Source organism: Bactrocera oleae, chromosome 5, assembly GCF_042242935.1.
Source record: "Bactrocera oleae isolate idBacOlea1 chromosome 5, idBacOlea1, whole genome shotgun sequence".
NCBI lineage: Eukaryota > Metazoa > Arthropoda > Insecta > Diptera > Tephritidae > Bactrocera > Bactrocera oleae.
This window is the reverse complement of record NC_091539.1, coordinates 57,194,858-57,221,430: the sequence shown is the minus strand read 5'-3', so window position 1 is coordinate 57,221,430 and position 26,573 is coordinate 57,194,858. Positions and strand designations below refer to the sequence as shown.

The 26,573-nt window shown below is 32.0% G+C and overlaps 1 protein-coding gene across 8 annotated transcripts; it reads left to right on the top strand.

Moving 5' to 3' along the window:
- The first annotated feature begins 5,156 nt into the window (after positions 1 to 5,156).
- On the top strand, positions 5,157 to 24,044 carry LOC106614426 (probable peptidoglycan muropeptide transporter SLC46). 8 transcript variants are annotated; one of them, XM_070109564.1, is made up of 9 exons: positions 5,158 to 5,380; positions 7,786 to 7,883; positions 7,964 to 8,103; positions 21,442 to 21,782; positions 21,852 to 22,253; positions 22,465 to 22,733; positions 22,801 to 22,902; positions 22,968 to 23,346; positions 23,412 to 24,044. In XM_070109564.1, the coding sequence occupies exons 4-9, from the start codon at positions 21,457 to 21,459 to the stop codon at positions 23,767 to 23,769; spliced, it is 1,836 nt and encodes a 611-aa protein (XP_069965665.1). In that variant the 5' UTR covers positions 5,158 to 5,380; positions 7,786 to 7,883; positions 7,964 to 8,103; positions 21,442 to 21,456; the 3' UTR covers positions 23,770 to 24,044. The 8 variants fall into 8 exon arrangements, with proteins under 8 accessions (XP_069965667.1, XP_069965665.1, XP_014085649.2 ...); XM_014230174.3 differs by having other exon boundaries at positions 5,158 to 5,515; XM_070109565.1 differs by lacking the exon at positions 7,786 to 7,883.
- Positions 24,045 to 26,573: the final 2,529 nt, after the last annotated feature.

Genomic DNA, 26,573 nt, shown 5'->3' with positions numbered 1-26,573 from the left:
AGTAATTAATTTTCGATAAAATCAAACTGTTTGAAATCTATTTTCTGTAAATATGATTTAAGTAGTTGCTAATTGAAAATGTATGCCTGTGTCGTTGTATATTTTAGTTGAGGCAACAAAAAAATTTTTACAATTTTTAATTTACAACAAAATTGGTGCCATAAAGTAGGTGATTTCGCCACAACCGTTTTTAATTGCATAAATTTCCATAATAATTTGTTTATATTTACACAGTTAGATATAGACATACTTACATATATATACATATATGTATATGGTACATACATGTATATAAATATATATATATATATATATATATATATTATTATTTATTATATATATATATATTATACAGAGCAAAATGCCCGGCATGCCAGATTAATAATGGAATTTACAACAACCATAATAGCGGTAGCAGTGAAAAGCTTCGAAATTAAAGTCCAAATAATTAGGCAGTAAAGTACTATATAATTTTATTATGCAAAAAAATTGCGAATTTTTTATATACGCCATATAAATGGAGCGAAACGCCGGATATTTAATTGCTTATATTAAATTGTCAGCAGAACGAAGTGAAGCGCAGTTATAGAACAACCGTTAATTATCATATTTTGACTTTTCCAATCTGTATTTGTGCAAATAATAATTTAACGCATACATGCACAATAAATTTCATGCAAAGTTCGCCATTTGTACGATAAATAAAATTGTGAAATATTTAACAATTGTTTGTAAAGACTGATTTTGTATTTTGTATTGTTCTAGAGGTAAAATTCATTAAAAACGTCAAAGAGTCAATACAGTATGTACATATACAAGTATACTTGTATAAATGATCAGCGTGACGCGCTGAGTCGATTTAGCCATGCCCGTCTGCATATACGCAAACTAGTCTCTCAGTTATTGAGATATCGGTCTGAAATTTTGCACACGTCGTTTTCTTACCAATTGTCGGAACCGCCGATATCAGATCACTATATATCATATAGCTGCCGTACAAATTGACCGATCAAACTTAAGTCTTTATATGCGAGACTCTTTTATTTGTCAGGGTATTTTCATGAAATTTGGCATAGCTTGTTATCCAAAGCATCGCTACAATCTCCAAAAAAAATGCTTAAATTGAACTATTATAGCATATAGCTGCCATACAAATGACCGATCAAATTCAAGTCCTTGTATGGAAAACGTTCTGATTTGGCTGTAGTTTATAGCTGCCATTCAAACTGACTGCTCAAAATCAAAATAAAAATCTGTTTATACCATTTTTTTAGGTGCGCAACTAAGTTCTCGCTCTTTTTTTTAAAATCAAAATGCAATGTTATCAAGAATCAAGCTATTTTTCGATGTCGTCCTGTGAGTGGAACTGCTTATGAGCCAGACCATGTGTCATCGAAAAGAACAAATAATAATCGGACGGTGCAATATCTAAGGGATATTGCATGTGGGGTAGGACTTTCCATTTAAGCGTGTCCAGGTATGTTTTAACGGATTTGGCAACGTGAGGCCGAGCATTGTCAGGCAGCAGAATCACTTTTTTTGTTTTTTTTTCCAGCGATGTGGTCGCTTTAAAATGGCTTGACGGCTGACTACCAATGCTGAAGCAAGCTCTTCTTGTGTGTGACACGTATCCTCATTGAGCCACGTCTCCAATTTATCGTCTTCGAAGGTTTTTGGCCTTCCTTCACGCGGATGGTCGTTAATATCGAAAGCCTTTCTGTAAACTTTCTGGGGTTCCCGATGCGCTTCAGCCGCCGATTTCTTTGATCGAAAGAAGAAAATCAAAACTTCTCCGCAAATAACGATTATTTGGCAATAAATCGGACATATTCGCACAACGAAAAGTATATGACACATAAACAAAGTCACTAATGTGAAAACGCAGTTTCTTTTTCAAATGTCTAGTTTCAGTTTAACACGTTTTGGATATAACAAATCGATCATCACTAACTGTTGGAGTCATCTATTGACAAAGAGCGGCAACATAGTTGCGCACCTAATATGTTATAAAAAATGCGCCTGTAAAGGGTATTATAGCTCCGGTGCATCGGAAACTAACTTTATTCTTGTTTTTTTCTTTCACAAAAAATAAATAACAATTAATTTTAAACTTTGCCATATCTAATTAATTATAAATTTTATATAATTAATTATGGAGCTACTAGCACAAATAAACGCTTGGCGAATAAAAGACAGCTGTTGTGAGATTCCAATTACGGCATATAAAAGTAAGCGGAAAACCCATCGTGGTGCAATGTTTAGAGAAATAAATAAATAACAATATAAAATATATGTTTGCCAAGATGTGGCGTAACTTGAATATTATTTCATTGTAAATATATTCCGAAGATGCGTTGAAAAGCTACTGTCCTTGTGCGTCTTTTTCATTATACATATATCATTCATTTGAAGCGCAAACAACAATAATTCTTTCCACTCAAATATGTCGAACTTTGTGCCTTGAAATGATGGTTTTTGGTGGAAGTTTATGGCGTATGGTATTAAAAGTGGTTTGCGCGATATATAAATGTTGAGATTTTCTTCGAAGAGCAAAAAAATTTGAAGATAAGGAACTGAAAGCATTACTCGATGTACAAATATTGTTGACAAACAGAAGGAGATGTCAAAAAATCTTTGGGAGTTACTCAAACAGATATTTGTAAATGTTTAAAAGCTGTCGAATATAGTCAAAAAAAACAATTGGGTGCCAATTGAATTGAAGCCAAGAGACGTTGTAAGACGATTTGGCATATCAAAAAAGCTGCTTAAACGCTACAAAAATTAGTAGTTTTTCTAACGGGTTGTGACTGGTGATGAAAAATGGATCCATTACGACAAGCCTAAATGCAAAAGACCATATGTGAAATCTGCCCAACCAGCCAAATTGACGGCAAAGCCGAATATTCATAACGCCAAAGTAATGCTCTATATTTGGTGTGATCAAAAAGTAATATGACCATTAGTGGAGAACGCTGCCTATAAAAACTCATCATATTGAGGTGAGCGATTGCTGAGAAACTCCTAGTATTTGCGACTAGATACGAATCAACATTTTTCCATCATGGAAACGCTCGGCCTCATATTGCAAGGCCGGTTAAAACTATTTAGACATTTTGCCTCATCCGTCTTATAGCCAAGATCTTGCTCTTTCTGACTACCACTTGTTCTGGTCGATGCAGAACACCTTCACGGGAATACAGTTCACATCATAACACGGCATCAAAAATGGCTTGATTAATTTTTGGCCGTTAAGCCAGCACAGTTTTTTTTTGGATTGGAATCCATAAATTGCAAGAAACGTGGGAAAATGTTATAGTTTTGGATGGAAAATACTTTCAATAGTACTATTGTATATTTGTACCATTAAAAAGAATCTGTTCAGCTCAGCGAAGAATGTACTACAGTATGATTGCTTATATTATTGACTAGTCAAATATATTTTATAATATTTATATCGTGATCAGGGTATATTATGCTTAACACGAAGTTTGTAAAAAACAGAAAGAAACTTCGGAGACCTTATAAAATATATACATAAATTATCAGCATTTAGATTGATTGATTTAGACATGGCCGTCGCTCTGTATATATACAAACTAGTCACTAGTTTTTAAGCTATCGATCTGAAATTTTGCACCTGTCCTTTGCTCACTAAAAAGCTGATAATTTGTCGGAATGAAAATTTGACCACTATAGCATATAGCTGCCATACAAACTGAACAATCGGAATCAAGTGCTTGTATAGGAAACTTTTTTATTTGACGTAATATCTTCACGAAATTTGGCAAGAGTTATTGTTTAAGACATATTACTATATCAAATAGCTGCTATACAAAGTGAACGATCGCAATAAAGTTCTTGTAAGGAACTTTTGTATTTGTGAAAGGCTTACACTCCCAGCATGAAAAATATATTCCTAAATTTTTGTTTAAGAATTACCCTAATATGTCAAGGTTTGAAGCTTCACTAATCCCACTTTACACCATATTTCTAGACTAATATCTACACAAATGTCAACGTTTACGCTCGAGAATTTTTCCTTAAAAAAATATCGTGGCACCTTGACTGTTCAACTCACCGCGGAGTGTGTACATATGATTGCGTGAGGAAAACTCCACTAAAAGTTATTTTATTACACATACAAACAAGGCAATAAGATGCACTGCCGGAGAGCAGCTTAACCGTCAGCAGCTCGTAAGTACGATGCTATAAATAATGGCTAGCAAAATGCGGAATGCAGAAGATCAACCAACAACAATCAGATAGCATACAGCGGATAAGTCTATAAATAACAAATGCAACCAGGCAATAAAATCATAACTGCTATGTACTATAAGAATTAAAAGATTTAATGCGGCGACAAACAATTGAAAGCCTTCGACGCCAAGTAAAGTGCAGCTTCGAAGCTTAAATGCACGCTTGTTGTTATCTTTCGTTGTTGTTTTTGGTTGAGTTTGTTGTGTTTTTATTTGTGACTTTTTCGGTTTTATTTATTCTTTTGGTTAGTAAGTCTACTTAGTGTGTGGCGTGCAAGTGGAGACGGCAGCGCGGCGCAGTCACTCACCTACAATGAGCGGCGGAAAGACGAGCCAAACAGACTAGCAGACAATCGGTGTATTGGGCAATCGGTCACTTACTCGGTAGGCACTTACTACTATATAGAAGACAATATGTGAGTATATGCAGTAACATATATATTATATGTAGGTATTGCTATATGTAAATTTGTAAAAAATATGCGCTTCTTCGTGTACTTCACTCTCTTTAAAATTTTTATTTATTTTTTTTTCATTTTGTTTTTCTGCGCAGCGCTTCGTTTACCTAGCCAGCGACGACAGAGCCGTTGACATATTAACATACAGACATATTTACCGCTTATACACGTACTATTTGTTGCTTTTTTGTTTGAGCGCTAGACAACAATGTGCCTACAACTACACAAACATATATACTATGTAATGCATATATATATATATACATATGTAACTATGTATATGTGTGGTGCGTATGTGTGTGCTGCGGCACCGTTGCTGTCACCGTTGCCGTTGAACTTGGTTTAGCTTTGGCTTCGTTGGGCTTGATTCGCCTCAAAGCGTCGAGACGCGACGCGAGGCGACTTAGCGTGTGTGCGCGCGCGACTTCATCAACTCGAAACGCAAAATTCAAATTTCAGTCGCTGCGCTCAAGTCGCCGCCGCTGGTTCGTTACTTTCGAAATACGCTGCCGAATGTGAAGAAGTAGTGAGATTGAATTTTCAAAAAGTTGCAAAAAAACAAAAGTAATTCCAAAAAAAAAAGTTGGCATAAGTAAACATTAACAAACGAAAAAAAATAAGGCAAACTAGTAGCACAGTGTGGTGCGCAGTGGTAACGAACGTTAGGTGAGAGCACCAACGACAAATTTCTAAAATATCCAAATAAGCGAAAAGTCGAATAACATGCGTATAAGTGGCAAAGTAACTGTAGTAAATGAAAGCAATCAAAGTAAAGGCGAATAAATTGTCTGCGAATTGAAGGTGAAATAACTAGAAATTGTTTTTGAGCTCTTTCGTTGCATACGCAGTTGCATTTGGTGCCGCTTGTGTAGGCCGAAAAAGCATTCAAAAAATTTTTTCGCGTATAATTAATTAGAAAACAGTATTGAAACGCTTACATATTTGCAAACTATGTGGGGCATGTGAAAAGTGTTGCATATTTGTGCGGAAATTAACGTTTACGGTTTAAACTGGTACGCGCCTGCGTATGAGTGCTCTCCTGTCGGTTGGCGGGACACAGGAGCGTATGAGTGTTGTAGAACTTTTTAAGTTAGAATGTTATTACTGGTTGTAGTGGATTCTAAGCAGTTTTCAAAAATATATCTTGAAAATAAATTGCTTTTTTACTTAAACAAAAATACAGCACTTATTTTGAAATTAAATTAATTTTTTATTGAAATCAATCAATTTATAAAGAGAAAATTCCCCTCTACTAAGTAAACCAAAACTAAAAATAAAATATATTAAATTATTAATTAAACAAAAACCCATAATTTTTTAATAAAAAAAGATGCGATATTTTTCGAAAAAGATAAAAACTTATTGAGAAATAAATTGAACCTTCAAATCTCAAAATGTTGGCAAAATATTAGTAAATAAAAATTTAAGGTTTAAAATTATTTAAATTAATGAATTAAAGTTATCAAATTAAACCTTGGTGTAGGACATTAAGTCTTACATTTCGTCACCTTTAAAAATCGATGATATCAATATCCGTAAATTAAATTAACTTAATTGAATAATTAAAATAAATTACAAATAACAAAATTAATTCAAATAATTTAAAAAATAAAGTTTTTAAAACCCTAAAAAATCTATAATAAAACAAAGTATATAGCAAATGTAAATTAAAAAAGAAATATTTTAATTACTAAATAACTAATTAAAATTATTTAAATTAATTGAATAATTATAATAATACAAAAAGTAAAATGATCAAAATTCCAAGTGTTTTCAGGCTAGAAATTCCAAAACATTAATAAATAAAAATAAAATTTTTTAAATTAATTACATAACTAAAATATTATCAAATATAAAATTTTAAAAATTCTAAGTATTTTTATGTAAGAAATGTTGCCAAAACATTGGTAAATAAAAACTAAATTTTTAAAGTTAATTAAATTAATAATATAATAAATAAATTTTTCAAATTTCAAAAAAATCTATGACTCGAATAACTAATTACTTATTTTATCGCATAACTAGTTAAAATGTTTAAAATTAGTTTAATAAGTATAATAATATAAAAAATAAAATGATGAAAACATCAAGTATTTTCAGGCATTTAAGGCAGGTAAATAAAAATAATTTTTTTAAAATTAATAATAACTAAAATATTAGATAAAAAACAATTTTAAAAATATTAATAATTAAGTTATTCAAAATAATAATAAAAAGTTTTCAAAACTAAAAAAAAATTATAAAATACAGTATATAAAAATTCAAAATAATAAAATAAAAATTCAAAATAAAAAATAAAATAAAAATATAATTAATTTAATAATCTATATCGTCTAAATAAAAAAGTATATGCAAAAATCCCAGACTCAAAATATTTTAAATAAAAACGTAAAAAAAAAAAAATAAAAACAAATACCAAAAAAAAAAAAGAATTTGAAATTTTTTTCATTTAAATTTATTATTCGAGATAATTAAAGAAAAATTCGAGATATTAATAAAAAGTATAATAGTAGATTAATTTTATTTAAATAAATTAAATATTTTTCGAACTCTTTTCAATAAAAATTTAATTAACAGATTTTTTTTGTTATTTCGCAACTATTTATAAGAAATTTGCTTTACGTACAGTCAACTTGAAAAAGAAAATATACCTGCATAAAGAGAATTAATTTTGATAAAAAAAAATATTTCAGAATTTAATGAAATAGTAAATACTATTGTTATATTTACATAAAATAGTCAAAAATAGTGAAAAAGTATAAACTTAGTTAAAAAGTTGAAAATTTTTAATATTTTTTATTTTAAAATTTTGACTAAACATTTTTTGTGTTAATATTAAAAATTATCAAAATTGAGTTAAAAATAAAATAAACCATATTTTTTATTTAATTGTGAGCATATCCATATCATATATATAACTTTTTGATAAAAATATATTTATGTTGTACGAAAAATAAATCAAGAGAAATACACAAAATACTTTTGAAAAATTTAACAAATACAAAAATAAATAAAAAAATACGAGACAACAACAAGTAATAGCATATTTCATAAATAAACTTATTTTCCAGAAACATGTTTTAGTACAATAAAATTAACCAAAAAAAAATACAATCAGAATATGAACAGTTTTCTACAACTATGAAAACTAGAGATCACAATTATTGCGGTAAATTTACAACAAAAAAAAACAATAAACTTTTATTTGCCGCTTAAGGACAATTATTACACAAACATTTGCATTTACAGTTACGATTAAACACCGCTAATAACATAAGACTACTAAATCCGTGCAACTATTTAATTTTGAGTGCAAACATTTTGCCAGTTTTTCGCCAGCGTTGCCGTGTTTGCGAATTGTGTGAGTTTCCTGCTGTCCACCATAAAAGGTAATCCGTTTTTTATTAGCTCACAATTTTTAACTAAGTATTTGAAATGCCAGCAGCAATTAGCTGAAATTAAACTAAATCATTCGCTACAGCAACAAAGCCTAATTCTAAATACAACAATTTATTTTATATCACTGCATTTTTTGTTGTTGCTTATACGCTTATTTGATGTGCGCTTGGAAATTTGAAATTCTATTGTACTATAATAAAATCTTTAATCGGATTTTATTTGCTAGTTGGTGTGTGTTTGGTTTTTTTTTCGTTTTCGTTTTTGCTTTTTCTCCTTTTTTCTTTTAGCTGAAGCTCTGTATGTTGTGTATTGTTGTTGTTGCTAATGCTGTAAGCGGGCATTGTAAAGCGCTTAGTTGCAGCGTCAGAATTGTGTTGTGCTGTAGTTGTTGTTGGCTACTTAAAAATAATTTGCGCTAATTCACCAATATGCTTGCACGTTTCTGTGTATGTGTAATTTTATATGTGAGTATGTACCATATGTGTGCTTTTGAATGCGTAGTATTGGAAGATTGCATAAAAAATGGTTTGTTGTGATCTCGCTGAGAAGGAAACTAAAGGGAAAACTGTAAACAGCTTAGTGCGCAGCCACCTGTTGAATGTTTTCTTCAAAATAATTTGTAGATATTGAAATGTGAAGCTGGGAAAGAGCTTTGTATACACAAAAAAATAAGTAAGTAAAATAAAATAAATGAAAAATAAATAAAATAAATAAAATTAAGTAACTTAAAAATAAATTAAAATAAAATAAAATTAATGAAATAAAATTAAAATAAACTAAATTAAAAATTAAAATAAATTAAATAAAATAAAATAAAATTAAATAATTGAAATTAAGTAACGTAAAAAAATATTAAAAAATACATGAAATAAATTAAATTAAAAAAATTATAATGAAAATAAAATAAAACAAGAAAAATCTATAACTTCGACGGCACCGTAGCTTTAATACCCTTCACAGGTGAATTTATTATAGCAACTATGTATAAATAAATGTGAAAAAATAACTTGCTAACGATTTGAATTTGATGGAAAACGCTTCGTTAGTTTTTCATACAAAAACAACCTTAATTTTGATTTCAAGTTACTCATTAATTAAAAAGAACTTTTATGAAGATCTCGATTTCGACAGATCGGTTAGTATGTTATAAATGTTATTCGGAGATTATAGCGATCGTTGGACAATAATCCGTGCCAAATATCGTGAAGAAGTTTCGCCAAATGAAAAGGTTTTCCATACAAGAACTTGATTTTGGTCGATCAGTTTGTATGGAAGCTATATCCTATAGTGTTCCGATATGGGCGGTTCCAAAAAATGAGCAGCTTATTGGAGAGAAAACCTCGTGTGCCAAATTTCAGATCGATATCTAAAAATCTGAGAGACTAGTTTGCGTATATACTGACGGACTGACAGACATATGACCACGGCTAAATTGACTCAGCTCGTCATGCTGATCATTTATACATATGTAGTAATACTTTATAAAGAAACAAATGAAAAACAATAAAATATAATAAAATTTAATAAAAAATTGATTAAGAATGAGTTCAAAGAAAACTAACTGAAATATCATATATAATATATGTATAAAAAATTATAAAAAAATTTAACTGAAAAACTAAAACGAAGAATAAAAAAAAAAAAATAACATGCATTTCAAAACTAAATATTAAAAGGAAACATTTTCGCAAATAAAACAAAAATTCAAAATAAATAAAGACGAAAAAAAATATGTTTTTTTTTATTTAAGAACATGTTGTTCAACACTGTTGCAATTTTTATCTTTACGTATGCAACCGTGCGCTGTGAAAAAACAACAAAAGTCATTGCACTTAAGTTATGCATATATACTTGTAATATAAATAAACAAATGCACATGTACACCTTTTATCACTCGTGTAAACAACACATCGGGAGTGTAAAGAAAAAAAAGCAAAAAAAATATTGAAATAAAAAATTAAAAACCAAAAGAGCAGCACTTTTCAATTTTGATGCCTAAAAGCTAACCTTTAACGGCTCATAACTCACTAATTGTTTATGATTTTCCATAAACGATCGCATGTTGCATGTAAACGTAAGCATGCACGCTGTAAGCTGCACACCAGAACTACACACACACAAACGCAGACCTGAAAGCATTCGCGGTTGGCTGTTAAAGCCTAAATATTTTTTGTTATTTTTAGATTTAACCGTGAAGGATAGTTTTTGGTTTAACCGTTGTGCGTATCTATGTTATATATGAGTGAATAATGTGTGTGTGTTGTATACACATATATATATATATATATATATATATATTATAAGTATGTGGGTATGTAGAAACGAGTGGCGTTGCATATGTTTATTTACAGCTGTTTGACTACACTTACAAGTATGTTTGTTTTTTGGGGTGCTAAAAAGTTCAAGGCGATAAAATTACCATAAAAAAACAATATAAGAAAAACTAACTTGTTGAAGTCGTGTGTACAATATTAAATTAACAGATATTTCTATATACATATACATATTTAATCATGAATCTATAATAGCTGCTATCAATTTGCCAGACCTTGCAAAGTAACAAATCGAACAAAAAACTGGTATAATTGACTGGTATAATCGATTAGAGATTTAATAGTAACATTTTTTTTACCATCTTAATGAGCTACCAGCATCTCTCTTTTTCTCTTCTATTGAATATATGTATAACAATAGCAAATGCTTTCACACATAAATTTTTGTTTGTAAAGAGAGCCAAGCTCAAACGTAGTGAGCAGAGCAGTCGCAAATTGAAGACGACTAATTTTGTGTAATATTTATTGGTCGAAACCTTGAAGTGTTACTAATTCGCATTTAATTTGGTAAGCTATTACTTCATTGAACATTTAATTTTTCAAGCTTGTGGTTTTTTTATATTTCAGTTTATTAAAAGTTGTTATTTAATCTTGTTTAAACTAAGATAAAGTTTTTTGATAGTAATAATTTTTACTAGCTTCTATATAATTTGAAAACAAAGCACTGCATTTTCTCTTTAACGTCCAGCAAGCGATTATATCCTTTTATCGATTATTTCTTTTGCATATATATCGAAAATACATATATTTGAGAATATTCTCCGAAAAATTGAGGTTGATGTGGCTAGTAGTTTCGGAGCTATGAGCGACTTTGTAAGAAATCAATTTAATTTTTTTTGCTTAGTGCAATCGGCTATCAAAAGTTTAATATTGTTTTTCTCGAACGCTGTTTCTTAAATATATTTGTCGGCTAATTATCGAAGAAATAAGGTTTTTCCTAATAGTTTCGGTTTTTTAAGCCACTCTATTTAAATTTTTTCAAATAAATCGATTTTTATTTTAGGAAGCCGTCATTTTGTCAAAAATCAAAATTTTGATGGTACTAGTTTGTTTTGATATGCCCTTTGCTCATTACCTGTATTCATCTCTAGCAAGAATTTTTTTTTTGGATTCTTGGATTTTATATAATTTTAAGCAGAAATTCTTCCTCACCGCCAGACTCCATTTTTGGGAGGTTCTTTTCGGTATAAGCTACGGGAACAAGGTATTTTTTAAAAATTAAACGCTGATTATTAAAGTGTATGAGTTACTGTAAATGCATACTTTTTGTATTTGTTAAATAAAATGTTCCTTAAAAAAGAAAAAAAAACTCATAAAAATATGCGTGTTTTTAAATTACCAGGCCTAATTGGCTTAAAGCTAGTTCGGACCATTGATTAACTTGTAAAGCTAAGCTTATATGATTTACTGCCTTTTCAATATTATTACTCTTAGGTCTGTCAAGAGTCAACAACTTTTGTGAAGATTGCTCATCACCTTTCCATAACAGCAGAAAGCATTCTCACCAAAGAGATGATACCTAGACCCAACTGTCAAGGCAACAGATAATTTCCTCATCATCAATTCTTATCGTATCTCATATCTCATCTCATTGATTGAATACTTTCTTCCCGTAACAATGAATAAATATGACGAAAATATATGACATTACTTTCGATATTAGGCGAAGAAAAATATTGCTGTAGGGCATCGAAGTAAATATTTTCCAAATGTTTGTTAAATCACAAATACGATTTTAGAAGGCCTCTTAAAGGGCCTAACGAACAAGGTTTATCTGGGTAAACCATTAAAGATCGTTCTGTGCACTCTGAGCTCAGCAGGTATCTTCTTTGTTGCCGTTTTTCTTCCCAAGCCTGGGGAATATCTGTGAAGCTACTCTCTTCTTTTCACAAAGGTCTTTTAATAAACTTTTTCAATCGTAATTAGGTGTCATAAATTAAAGAGTGATGTGTGTGCTTTTTCGATGAAGTAACGCCACTTTGTGCAAAATTATTCAAATCGCTTATACCTGCGCATTGATTACTCATCGGTGAAAGTGTCATCTTCCGGTTAAGCTTAACTAAATTTGCTACTTTTGTAGCAAAATTACCTAAGTCAGCACAAAAATTAGACCCATTATCGAGGGTATGTATTGTTCAAACGCTCCGTGACATAGCGGAATTTGTTGCACGCGCCAGCTGCTGTGTTTTTTTTTAGAATGAAACATTTGCGTATTTAGTATTGTCCTTAAATTTCGCCGCCGCTAGAATTCTATATACGAACACACCAGCTTTTATTTCAATCATTTTTAACTACTACTCGTAGAAATTTATTTTGCTTCTTTTTTTTACAGAAATTTTCGCTTTTTCGCAAATTACAACAATTTTAGTTCCTTCTCTGGCTCTTTATGAAGTACATAGCATTTATTTCAAGCATTCGAGCGATGCTTATTATTCAACTGCGAATTCTATTAGGTATGACAAATTTAGATGTGCTCCTATGTATGGGTGTGTGAGTGTATATATGTAAGCATGTGTGTGAGTTTTTATATATATCCCGGTGAGTTAGTCTTTGTTGGAGATTTTTAATTTACGTACTGCACTTAGTGACAATTAATTTGGTGACGAATATACCGTAATTGTACAAGCGACAAAACGCGCTTTAATTGTAGCATGTGTCTTACATTGTGTATGTAAGAGTGTGTGTTTATGTGTTGGCATTTATATAAAGTTTTTCCGAGAGTGTGAGTAATTGGAAGTGATTAAAGTTTTTTGTGTTATTTCTTAAATTAATAATTTTCTTTAATATTACTGACGACACTCTGAATGTATTAAAGACTGAAAGAAATTTTTTTTCATACTTTAAGACCTTTTCTAGTTATGGATAATATGTTACATTCGTACAAACTTGCTTTAGATAGATGTAATTTAGTATCTGAAACTAAGCTCCATTCCAATTTATAGAGGAATATCAACTGTCCAATTTTCCAGAAATATCCTACAGTTTGGTTTACATTTAATTTTTTTGAAAATGTGGTAAATAATAAGGCTGAGTTATGACGTTTCTTCGATGTTTGATTAAAAATGTGGGAGGGAATGTGCTTTGACAACCTTTATTCAGCTTGATTTTGGTGAAATATTCATTATTTTGGTACGAGTCACAAATTCCAATCTAATAAAAAACATTTTAATTTACTCCAGTCCGCTGAACTACCATAGCATAGTGCGGATAATATAATTTTGTATACAAAAAAAGAAATAAATAAAAATATTGCCTACATTTCGGCGCCATGGTATAAAGCTATTAAGAAAGGGATCTCTAGATACCATATATACTGAATATGATAACGAGAATGACTACGTTGCAAAAAAAGTATATTTATACTAAAACAAACCTGTGATCTTTATAAAACCCTCACCTACGTAGTATTTGCTAGAGGCCTTCGAAACTGAAATATAAATTAATAAAGAATGTGGTAATATATTTTTGACTAAAATAGAGTCCCACAAAATTGTTTGATGCTCAACTTGGCTAAGGATCTCGAGGCTTTCACTTCGGTAATATATTCTTCAAAAGCTTACGAAATATAAAATCAGTTTACAACAATTATTAAACTAAACAGTACAAATGAAAAGTATTGCCCAAATAGTTGAAACCAAACGACGTGAGTTCAAAAAACTTCAAAACCCATCCACTTCGCAATGGAAGTAACAAATGTTTGTAGTTACTTTTTTGTTTTTTTTTAATTTCCTGCTTTTTTCACTTGCCGAACAAATGTCGCTTCCTCACAAGTTGAGAATCGTATTATGAATTTTCATTTCTGACAATTTATACGAAACTTTTTTCAATAGCTTACGATTTACTTATTGGAATGTAAATTGAACGTGCTAATATTTACTATAAATTCGACCAGGCTTACATATAAACAAAGAAATAGTTGTATGTAGGCATGGGTACATGAGTACATCGTGTGCTGACAATTAGACGTTTATTGAACTGACATAGAGACACGAATGTATGCGCACTTTCTGAACACGCACACCTGAATATGTAAGCACTAAATTATGTACTTATATTTGTGAGTGATATCAAACGGTAAATTTAGTATCTACGAGTACATATGAACGCAAAAGATAATACTTGTAAATGAAGCATCGCAAGAAACTTTTACTTGATAAAATATTAATTTATTTGAGTTATTCATACATGCAAATTTATGAATACAAATTAGATGAACCAGAGTAAATAAATATTATATTATTCGAGTATTTATTATTGAACATATTTTTAAAAATGTTTTTATTTATTAATTCAAAGGTTTTAATAATATTTTGACTTTGTTTTCCTTTTTATTATGAGAAAAAGTGCAATTGTTATTTAAAGTTTGAGAGAATATTTTTTCTGATATTAATTTTAGGCAAATCGCACTTACAGGGTTTTTCTCGTCAACACACGATTTGCGAACAACTGTACAATTGAGTCAAAACTATAGTCTATAAAGTGAAATTATATAATATAAGCTACCAAAATTAATTGCTATATACACCACTACTAACCCAAATATCCAAAAAATTTTTAACATTAAAACTTACATATACCATATATACATATGTGTATATACCTATATCAAATTCGGACTAAATGTGGCTTAAGTTGTAGATTAGCTTTGATCTTTATGTAAGTACTCATCAGTGGCTTTAATTGAGCGCATGTATATCAAAAAAAAAAGCAGCCGTAAAAGCTACAAGTGGGCGTATGAAATTAATTATTTATGTACTAGGTATTTAATTTAGCTGACCTTGTCATTTGAAATGCTCGAGCTCACCGATAAGTTGTGTGGTGGTAGCTCACACAGAAGATTAGATTTAAATATGCTATTAATTATGATTTGACTATTAATAATGACAAGAAAATATATTTTCTATGGATTAGTAGTTTAAGAAGTGTAACCTAGCCTAAAAGTAGACAATATATATTTGTTTATTATAATTATTTTAAATGTGCTAGCAGAAAATGTTCCTTGCGAATAATAAAATAAATTATTAACATTCTCTGGTGCTAGCCAGTGCGAATTTCAGAAAAAAATTAATTTAATTTATCTATAAATTGTTTTTAAATAACTAATCCGCTCAAAAGTATGCATAACATAATATTTTTAAAATATAGTTGCCCTAAATGTAGGCAACATTTAAATTTTAGGCTTGCAAAACTTTTTATTTTTAAACAAGTGTGTTGAAAGAAATCTAAGTACTTGGAATGCCAGAAAAATTTAATGACAGCAGTAATCGCTTCTTCATTATAAATGTTTAACCTACAGTTGTAGTTTTGAAATTGATAAACATTTCAAGGCAAACTATAACCGCATTATCATCACAGCTTTTTTTATATAAGGTAAAAAAAAAATAATTTTACTGTACACTACTGTTATTTAAAGCTGATTTTTTGAACCTGTGTAAGCTAAGTATTTTCTTGTTGACTTTTAAATTTCCGGAAGATAATTAAAATGTCAACTACTCGGAAAATATTATTACATGTTTTTATGTAACATTTTTTGTACATCTTTCTGACAATGCAATGAGAGAAAGTCATAAATATGAACTGTCTTCGATAAGCTAAATAATGGAAAGTGGCAAATGGTACAATCAACTGGTATAAAAATAATGAGATGGCATAATAATTATACCACTTAAAAAAATATTAAAAAACCATAGTTTTGAACTGAGCTTAATGATTTTTTGCTGTAAATTCTTCTAATAAGAGAGAAAACCTTTAACACAGCAAAACTTTTCATATTAAACTGACGAATCGATAGAGGCTTTTATAAGAGTCAATCGTGGGGTGACATTTTTAAAATGTTATGAGTTAAAACTTAATTTTTATGAATTATAATAACAAATTCCTCGCGAATAATAATAATTTGAATTTTTACCACTTGCCGATAAATTAGCATCGACTTTCTTTGATATAGAGTTAAAAATGAGAGGTAACTTTTACTCAACCGGTCTTCCGAAACGATTAATAGAATTGCAAGCTCACTTTCTATAGTGTTAAGGTTCATTAAAGTATTAAGTCATAAATTCATTTTTCAGCCCACTGTACTGTGCAGGCTTTCCAACAACATATAGGTATATACATATGAACTTTTCACTTCAGTTTCAAAAAGAACAATGCGTTTAGCCGATCGTGCAATCAGCTAAGCTCAGCTGGGTTACACATAATTGCGTTACCTGAAAAATTGCGTGTTTTTTTTTTTTGAATTTCGTTTTGTACTTTGTAATTCAGTACAAAAAAATGTTGAAACAATTTATGAAAAATATATCAACAAAATATTTGCACGCATGTCTGTCACGCACGATTGAAAATGCATTTTCACACGAAAGAACATATTTTGTATGTGAGTGTGCTTGAGAGTAGCAAAGCTTAGGCTGAAATACTAGTTAGTATTATATTAATATTGTATGTGTTTATATATAGGTAAACATATAAGTGGATTATATATCAATGAACTCCAAGTCTGAAATAATAAAATTTATACTTGTACATATAATCGTACATATGTATGTATATATTCATGAAAAAGTTCAACACACTTGCGAGGCGAACTAGCCGCAGACTTTAGTGTTATTTTAAGATTTCATATATTGTAAAAATTTTTCTTTTATACTTTGTTACCTATTTTAATATTTTGATTATTACAAACTGTGTAAATATTTACCTCCACGGTGGCTGTTTTGTGATTTTCTTATCTTTTTTTCTTTAAAAAAAATTTATTTTCTCCAAAACATCTGTTTACACACACACACGTTGACACGATTGTTTATCGATTTACAAGCACTATAAATTATAAAGACAAGTAAATGTTTGTTGTTAGCTCTTGCGATTAAAAGTTGCCTTCATCAACATACAGGAATAGGAAAAAGACTAGAATGTGCTTTGATAACTGTGTTTGAGTCAAAATTACGATTTCGCAAATTCATGGAGATCTAGCTTTCTTATTCCACATTTAATATGGGATCTTTCAGATTTTTAAAGCTAAACAACAGAGCTTGAATATTTTGTAAAAATAATGGTTCGATTTAGGAGCTTAAAAGAAGGAATTATTATTTTAGCAGCAGAAATTTCAAAGCACCGTTCAAGAATAAGGGGTCATATCTGAATGCTCCATTAAGTTAACTCCAGCGCCATCTAAAATCTATCTATTTCGAAGATGAACCACACGGGGCTATAAATTTTATTATACCTTGAACAGTTTATAATAAGTTTACCAAGAAGTTTGAATCACCCAGGAGGAAATGTCAAAGACCCTATAAAGGCCAGACGGACAAGCTGGGTTAATGTAGCCATCTCCGTTTATTCGGGTCTATTTGTAGTAACAAGTCCTTCAGTTTTTGAAATATCGATCTGAAGTATTGCAAACGGCCTTTTCTACCCAAGAAGCCGCGCATTTGTCGGAATCGCCGTTATAGGACCACTATAGGATATAGCTGCCATACAAACTGATCGATCAAAATCAAGTCTTTGCATGGAAAACTTTTTTATTTGATAAGATATCCTCACGAAATTTGGAATAGATTATTTTTCGAAGCTAATCTTCAAACATATTGTTTAGATCGGATCATTATAGCATATAGCTGCCTTTAAAACTGAGCAATCAAAACTAATATTAAGATCTTTTTAAACCCTTTTATGCTATAAGAAATGCATCTGTGAAGGGTATTATAGTTTCGGTGCAAACTAAGTCAACGTTCTAGTCACATCCAGCGGAGATTTTTGTCTAAATCCAACCAATTTCTAAGTAAAAAAATTAACGACAAATAACTTTGAAGTCTAATATATTCTTTTAAACACCATCTAGCCGAACCCGATCGAACTTATACGACGCAAGATACAGATAAATAACGGCATCTATTGGAAAAATAATGGATTTATTTTTACTACACATAATATAATCTAATTTTTGGTTCTGGTTGCTGAAAAAACAGTAAATCAAATATCGGTTTAATTACTAAATAACACTGCATTCCACCATATTATTAGCTAACCGAGTTTAGAAAAAAATAAAATTTAAAAGCGTACTGAGTTTGATATAATTGCTACAAATTTTTCTGTTTCCAATTTAGCATTCTAGCCAATAATTGCCCATATTTTTCTTATGTCATAATAGATTACTTAAAGTGTTTCATTTAAATACCTCGTTTTACAGCAATTAAAAAAAGCAAGGAAAAACTTACAACTTACGCTATTGTAGAATTCGAAAAATTTACCTTTAATGAAATACAAACGCAAAGATCAGCTGTCACCGGTTTATTACTAACACTGACAATAAAAATTTACATTGGAAATTACTCCAGCAATTTGCAAAGAAAATAAGAAAAACAAGCAACTAAAACACAATTATACACACTTTGCGTAACATAAAAGCAAAAGCAAAAGCAGAAGTAAAAAAAATAATAATAATAAATAGAAAAAAAAAATAAAGCAAAAAATAAATAAATAATATAAAACAGAAGAAAAAATAAAACAAATTCAACGCACAAAGCTTTGCAGAGGTTTTAAGTTACTAACGCTGAAATCTTTAAGCTTGGGCTTAAGCGTTGGCGTTGCCGCCGGCGTTGGCGTCGGCGTCGATGGCCACGCAAAATAGACAAAAAGCAATTTAAGTGATTTATGTCAACGCCAGATAATAGATGATGCAAACATATGGATGCATACATATAAACATAAATAAATATAGATGTTTGTATGTAAACATAAGTAAATAAGCAAGAGTGTACATATGTATGTATTTATGTTTGAGAGTCAAAGAAATTGTGGGTGTGTTGGGGCATCACCTTAATCTTATTTATCAATTATTCGCGTCTATTTGTTTTGTTAATCGCTTCTACACATGCACATACGATGAAGAAGAGCTGTGTCGGTATAAATACATATGTTTCGAGTTAGATATATGTGCATGTGTATGGGCTTATATGTATGATTTTATGTATGTAAACATATATGAAATAGAACAACGCGCTATAATCAGTTGTTGCCGGTAACAATGCCGTGCAACAATAGTAATAACAACAATAAGTAAACAAGTATTACTAGAAAAGCAACAACAAACATAACAACTATAGCAATAAAGCCATCTCGAAATTTTGTGAAAAGAGAAGATGTGAGCGACAATGAAAACACAACAAAGGCGGATCGGATCGACTCGCTGAAGATACTTGTATATTGTTGTAGTTTCTTATATTTAATTTCGTAACACATACACACCTACGCAACAACAAGTAGTAAGCACCTTCCTATTTCTATATTTAAATTTCATGCAAACTTGGATTATCATAAGCTTATTAGTCGCTATTTACTTATGCATATGTGCCTTTCACCGACGTCATAATCAATCCAAAGTATATACCATCTAATCAAATTAGAACCGTACTGACAAAATAACAATATTTTTACGTATTTTAATACAAATCTTTGTTATCGCCGGTACGGTTTGCGCGCGCTGTTAAAAAATGTTCGAGTCAAATTTTATCTGATGATATACATACATATAATATATGTATGTACATAGGTCTTGCCGGCGAGTATTTATAGATGTGTCTGTCTTAAAATAACTTATTTATTAATAATTTGTTGCTTTGCCATTTATAAAAGAGTAAAATGTTGATATTATCAAATATAAATAAATATATACATATTGTGTGTCTGTGTGTCAGTGTTCAGACTTTCTAGTTCGTGTCACTGCTGCAGCAGGTGCAAAAGTGCTACAAGCATTGGTTGACGCATGTTGTCAATGCTTTTAAGTAATTGCAACTTTATGTAACTCAGAGGTGAATCACTTAGTTCGCTAGTCAAATGAGCAAAAGTTATTGACCTTTAAGCAATGACCGACAGTTTCAGTAAGATTTCAGATATGATGAGCATGTGCATGTGTACCTACATTAAAAAGGGTCAATAGTTAAGCATATGATTTTTAACTTTCTATTTGTTCATTTAAAATTTCATCTTGTTTACTAATAAGCACGATATGGTTCTGAGTAACGGCTCCGACAAGTAGCAAAAATATGAAAATCTGTACCTTCAGTGGCATCGAAGCTATAATATCATTCACAGATAAAACTTATTCCATACAAGAATTTGATTTTGATCGGTCAGTTTGTATGCAACTATATTCTATAAAGGTCCGATCTAAAAAAACTTGGACCGAGATTATACCATTGCATTGGATAATAATCCATTTCAAATTTCGTGAAGATATCTTGTCAAATAAACAAGTTTTCCATACAAAGACTTGACTTGGATCGTTGAGTTTGTATGACAGCTATATGTTATAGAAATCCGATTGGTAGCGTTCACTACTCGAGAAGCAATATTAAATTTTTGCAAATATAAAAATTTGCTAGTGTTTTTGCCATCAGAGAAGTTCTTATTAAACTCTGCTTTGAGGGGTATCTAACCAAATATTTTGTAATGGAACCGGAATTCTACTTATAGAGTAGTCGATAGGTGGCGCTACTCTATAACTCTTTCCTAAAAGCATACTTGTAGTTTCCGACTAATTAATGTTCACAAATGTTGGGTTTATTCCAGTATTACTTAGTTGGAAACAAATACTTAGATCTGAAACTGACGCTGTAAATAAAATTTTAGTTGGGGTAGTAATGGAAAAGCTACCCCGATTTCGTTTCTTTCCTTCCATTTCCATTCGAAAATTAAGTCAGTACAATAACTGTACAAAACATCTAGGTTTATTGAAAGTCGAAAAATTGTAGCTTTTTTTATAGCACTTAGTCAAAATTTGGAGGGGCAAATATCGTACTAGTCAAAAATAGACAGATCACTTTTTTGCTGTACAACTACAACATATTGTATTTCATCTTTGAGCTGTAAATCAATAATTTTCCGATTGCAATAGGACTGTAGAAGGAATATTTCAGATACATAGATAGATAGATCATTATCAGCATTTTTAAAATTGATCATATAAGACTTTATATTAACAAAAACATCATTTCGTTCCAGCTAACCCCTATCAAAATGGGTCACAGTGCGGCCGACACAACCACCGCCAATCCGGCGGCTACGAATATGGCCATTGCCACTATAACGCCTATCACAGCGAAACGCGTAGAAGCCAGTGAAAAGCCGCCGCAGAAACCGAATCTAACTTGGCGTGAGAAACTACAAAAGGTCATCAATAATATCACCGTAGAGCCGATCCTAGCCGCATACATTATGCCCAGTGTGCTGTCGGGTTTGGCGACGCAAAATTTGAATTTGGAAAAGGCGTGCCGCGTAAACATGGACTATGGCGAGGTGGTTTGTGATGCGCTCACACGAAGAGATACGGCCAATTATACGCTGTAAGTAAAATCATTTTAATAATAATTTGCTGTACATGCTTCTCAACTATTTTATTAACATATTTGCAGCGAGGAGGAGACCGTGCAACAGATGGTCGCACGCATGGCCGCCTGGAAAACTGTGATACAATCGATATTTCCCTGTCTGCTCATTCTGTTTTGGGGCTCGTGGAGCGATCGGCATCATCGGCGAAAACCTTGTATTCTCATACCAATTATTGGCGAATTTCTGGGCACTGTAGGTCTCATACTTTGTGTTTATTTTGAACGTACGCCGATGGAGGTGGCTGCTTTGACGGAGGCCATATTTCCATCGCTGAGTGGCGGTTGGTTTACAATGCTAATGGGTGTCTTTAGTTATATAGCAGATATTACTACGGAAGAGGAGCGTACGCTACGTATTGGCATATTGAATGTATGCTTCTCGGTGGGCGTACCAATCGGTATGGCGTTCAGCGGAGTGTTGCTGAAGTGAGTAAATATTCTAATAAAGGACTTTATAAGATCTGATTCTAAAACTCAATGGACAACATGCGTCCAATACTTTTAAAGTCCTGACATAGAGTGAAAGCTCAAGCAAAATATTAAAAATTTGATGAAACCACTAATTCGACTGAAACTATCTTATCTAGAAACTTATTAATTTACGACTTGAATATTTAATGACAACTTTGATTTCCAGACAAATTGGTTTCTATGGTGTTTTCTCTATCTCTGCAAGTCTCTATTTGTTCTCGTTCCTATATGGTTTATTCTTCTTGGCTGAACCACGTGCCAAACCAGAGAAGAGCGTGCCGAAGGGAGAGCGAAAGAGTTTATTAGCCGATTTCTTCGATAAGGATCATGTGGTTGAGACCTTCCGGGTGGCTTTTAAGCGAGGCGAAAATCAGCGTCGTCAGCGTGTTATTATGTTAATGGTTGTTGTGATGGTTGTGATTGGACCAATGCATGGTGAGACAATTTTTCATGCTTAAAGGCGTAAAGTGGTTATTAATGCTTCTCTGTTACTACTAAACAGGTGAAATGGCTGTGACATATCTTTTTACACGTTTCCGTTTCAACTGGAGTGAGGTGGAGTTCAGCGTATTTTCTACCTATGCGATGATTACGGGACTAATTGGTACGTATTTCGAGGTTATAATTAAGTTTGTTATTCAAATTTTTCATACTCTTACTTTCGTTTAGGCGTACTTTTCTGTGTTGGCATTCTTTCGCACAAATTGAAGATCGATGATGCGTTGGTCGGCGTCATTTCGAGTATGTCAAAAATTCTATCGGGTTTCGTCTACGCTTTTGCTACCGTACCTTGGCATATGTATGTTGGTGCGATTGTGGAGATATTTAACGGTACTGCCTTCATAGCTATGCGTTCGATTGCCACCAAGCTGGTGTGCAAAGACGAATTGGGCAAAGTGAACTCGTTGTTCGGCGTTGCCGAAGCGCTGATGCCTATGGTTTTCGCACCCATGTACACCACTTTGTATGCGGCCACATTGAAAGTATTACCCGGCGCTTTCTATTTGTTAGGTGGCGCGCTTACTGCACCCGCAGTGTTTATTTTCCTGTAAGTCTCGAATTAGCTAACTAAACTGTATAAGTAATATTTATGAATGTCAAATCTACCCACAGCTGGATGTACAACTTCCAATGCAAACAACGGCGCAAAGCGATTGCACAAACTGTCGATAGTGAAACTGGCGTCACCAAAGCAGATTGTCTGGACGCCAAAGACGCGAATGGTAATATTAATGCGATTGAAGCGATAGCGTTGGCGAGCGAGGCGAAGGGCCAACTTAACGGCATCGTAACGAATGTGATACATGAAAATCTCGAACAGGCCGAGCATGCGGCTGAATGTGTGCAACGGGATACTGAAGCGCGTGCAGCGGTTGTGGCGCAGGCGCAAACGTTAGCAAACGGCATGGAGAATAGGGCGTTCGAAGGCGATGAAGTTGAGTTGCGCCAGCGCCAACAAACGAGAGTGTAACCAATAGGTTTGAGCTGGTCTGCATATGCGAGTATTTTTTGCAATAAATGTTGTAAGGCGTAGCAGGAGTAGAAAGTTATGGGGTATACCCAGTATACACTGGTAATGTGTGATGTATTATTATTATTTTTTGAAACGTGTAAAGTTATAATTATGTAATTTTAAATAAGTATACATTTAATAATATTTTTTGTTAGATTTTAAGTAATTTAAGTTGAACACTGTGTATTCTAATATTAAAATAAAAAACACTAAGTAGTTTTTGTTTATAAAAATCATAGTAGTTTTAATGTAGGGCAGATCTTTGCGCCTTAAACCGTCAATTGTTAGTAATTAATAAATCTTTTCTCCTCGAAAATGGTAGTTTATATACTAGGTTGTTAGAAAGTTTCTTATTTGAATAAATTAATATTGCATGTGATTGAGCCTGGCATGGGGTGTGGTATCAGCCAACTTGCTAATACTAACGATCGTATCGTTTAAATAATCGTTTATGAAACCTTTGTTGAAACTACCGAAAGTGGCATTTTTAAGAGATTTTAAGAGGCAAAATGAGGTACCTAGATAAACTTCACACCTATCCTGACCTGGCCTATCCTGTGAACTTGTAATCTTTTTTAATCACAGTCGTCGAATATAAATTTAAGGAGTACACCAAGTGAAGTTTTGAAAAATATATTTATTTATTTTTTATATATTAAATTTTTAAATTAATGTTTCCAATATTTTTTGAGTTACTAAATTTTTTTCATTGTAGCTGCTCAGTTCAATCAGCTCTACCAGCTTATACAATATTTAACGCGTTTTTCGAAACAAAAATTTTTGAATTTTTTGAAGCCAAAAACGACTAACTCTTTGGGTAAAATTCAATTTTTTTTTCGGACAAAATTTCTTAGTCCAGTATTCAGGTTTTAGATTTCATAAACGGAGGAGGCCAGAATCACTGCAGCAGTGGAGGACCTTTTTTTAAAAAATGTTTACTCTGCGTTTTAAATATTATATGTATATATACTTGTATATGTATATATAGCCTACAAATTTTCAAACAATTGATACAGTATATATTTTTTAATTCCCAAAAATTAGTTGTTTTAGGTTCTCACACGAGGTGTATCCTAAAATATCGACATTAAACTAAGTTTAAATATTGTATTCATAAAACGATTTTAAAAGGTATAGCCATCACTAACAGCATTCACTAAAGGTCGTCACTAAAGGTTGAGAACTTGCCTGAAGCGAGTTGTTCAGACACCTCTGTTAATGTCGATAACATCGAAAAAGTTAAAGTAACAGTGCTTAAAAATCGTCGTGTTGGCATTAAAGAGATATCAGAGAACCTCAACATCTCTTATTAATTGATTCAACACATTTTGCTTGATAAATTGGATATTATGAAGTGTGACCATCCTAGACAATGCCAAAACACCTGAGACTTTTGCAAACGACGTTGAGTAGAGGTCGCAAAAGAGATGCTTGACAACGTAGTAGAGGACCTAACATTCATAAAATGCATCATTACTGAATATGACATCGAAATGGTCTAATAATATAGCGAATGGCACTCCAAAAATGAGCCAAAACCGAAAAACCAAAATACGATGAAGACACTGAGGGCCATCCCTGCCGAGCCTTATAGCAAGTGTTTGGGTAATTCAATAAAGAGTTGGTATACTTGTATTGGCTCAGGAGTCTATTTTGAAGCTGATAATAAAGATTTGTATTAAAATACGTGAAAATGTCAACACCTTATAATATAAAACTTTTGTCGCTGACATCTCTAATGCGCTGCTGCAGCTACAGGCAATATGCACCTTACATTATAAATTGTGTTAGCCCGAGTTAAATACATTACTGATGCATACTCCATTATGGCAGCCATAAAGCTTAAAGCTGGCTTTCTTTTCAATTATAAAAAGGGTTTTTCTTGTCTTAAGTTAACTTCAATTAATAATTCATTTATTTTTAACATTAAAGATCCAAAATAATTTCTAAAAGCATGCCAATTCGTAAGAGTTTAACTAAACAACTTCACGATGAAATTCACAACTTTTGATGACTATATGGTTAAGAGATAATAACTTCATTTTACGAGTCTTAACAACACTTACAACATAACCATAATTTTTCTACCAACCACGCTTGCTAATTGCTTAATTTCGAGTCAAAGCATGCATAAGCAATAAGATTAAAATCACATTTGTTGCACAAAATCACAAAATTCGCCATCAACTGGCGCAAACTGGCGTATAAATGGCATTTCACTTGCAATGCCGCCCACAGCACACCGCGCGCAAACACGCCACACCAGCACATAACCGCATCGCATATTACTATCATCGACTTAATGAAAATTGCTCAATTGTTGCATGGCCAAATGTATGAAAACCGTCTGTTTGTATGGGGCGCATGTGTGTTTGGCAGCGGTCTTATCTATCGGGGGTATGAACGTTCGCCTCAGCCCCTATTAAATGTTCGGCGATTCTTCGACGTTGCTGTGTCGCAGCTACTGCTCTTCTCTAGTATTTACTTTACGTGTTATTTTTCTTGTTGTTGCTGTCTTGACGTTGCACATGTTGGTGGCGGCGACGGTGGAGGCTTGCGCGAATGTATGGCAATCTCTCGTTGTAATTTTCTCCAAATCTGCTACGGCTGCCACTAGCCGAGGGCATATACACGGTAGGCTCTCATAGTACTACCCACACATTGTGGCCACAGTCGAAATATGCATCGATGGCAAGCGATTGCAATGAAATCTCTAACTAACGTGAGCCGCCACCAAGCAGCCTTTGGACAGAGCGTAACGC

Excerpts from the sequence above, each read along its gene's own strand:
- LOC106614426 (XM_070109566.1), top strand. The coding sequence starts at position 21,457 with ATGGGTCACAGTGCGGCCGACACAACCACCGCCAATCCGGCGGCTACG. Across the intron at positions 22,903-22,967 it reads GATGATTACGGGACTAATTG|GCGTACTTTTCTGTGTTGGC; the intron begins GTACGTATTTCG and ends ACTTTCGTTTAG. Across the intron at positions 23,347-23,411 it reads CCCGCAGTGTTTATTTTCCT|CTGGATGTACAACTTCCAAT; the intron begins GTAAGTCTCGAA and ends ATCTACCCACAG.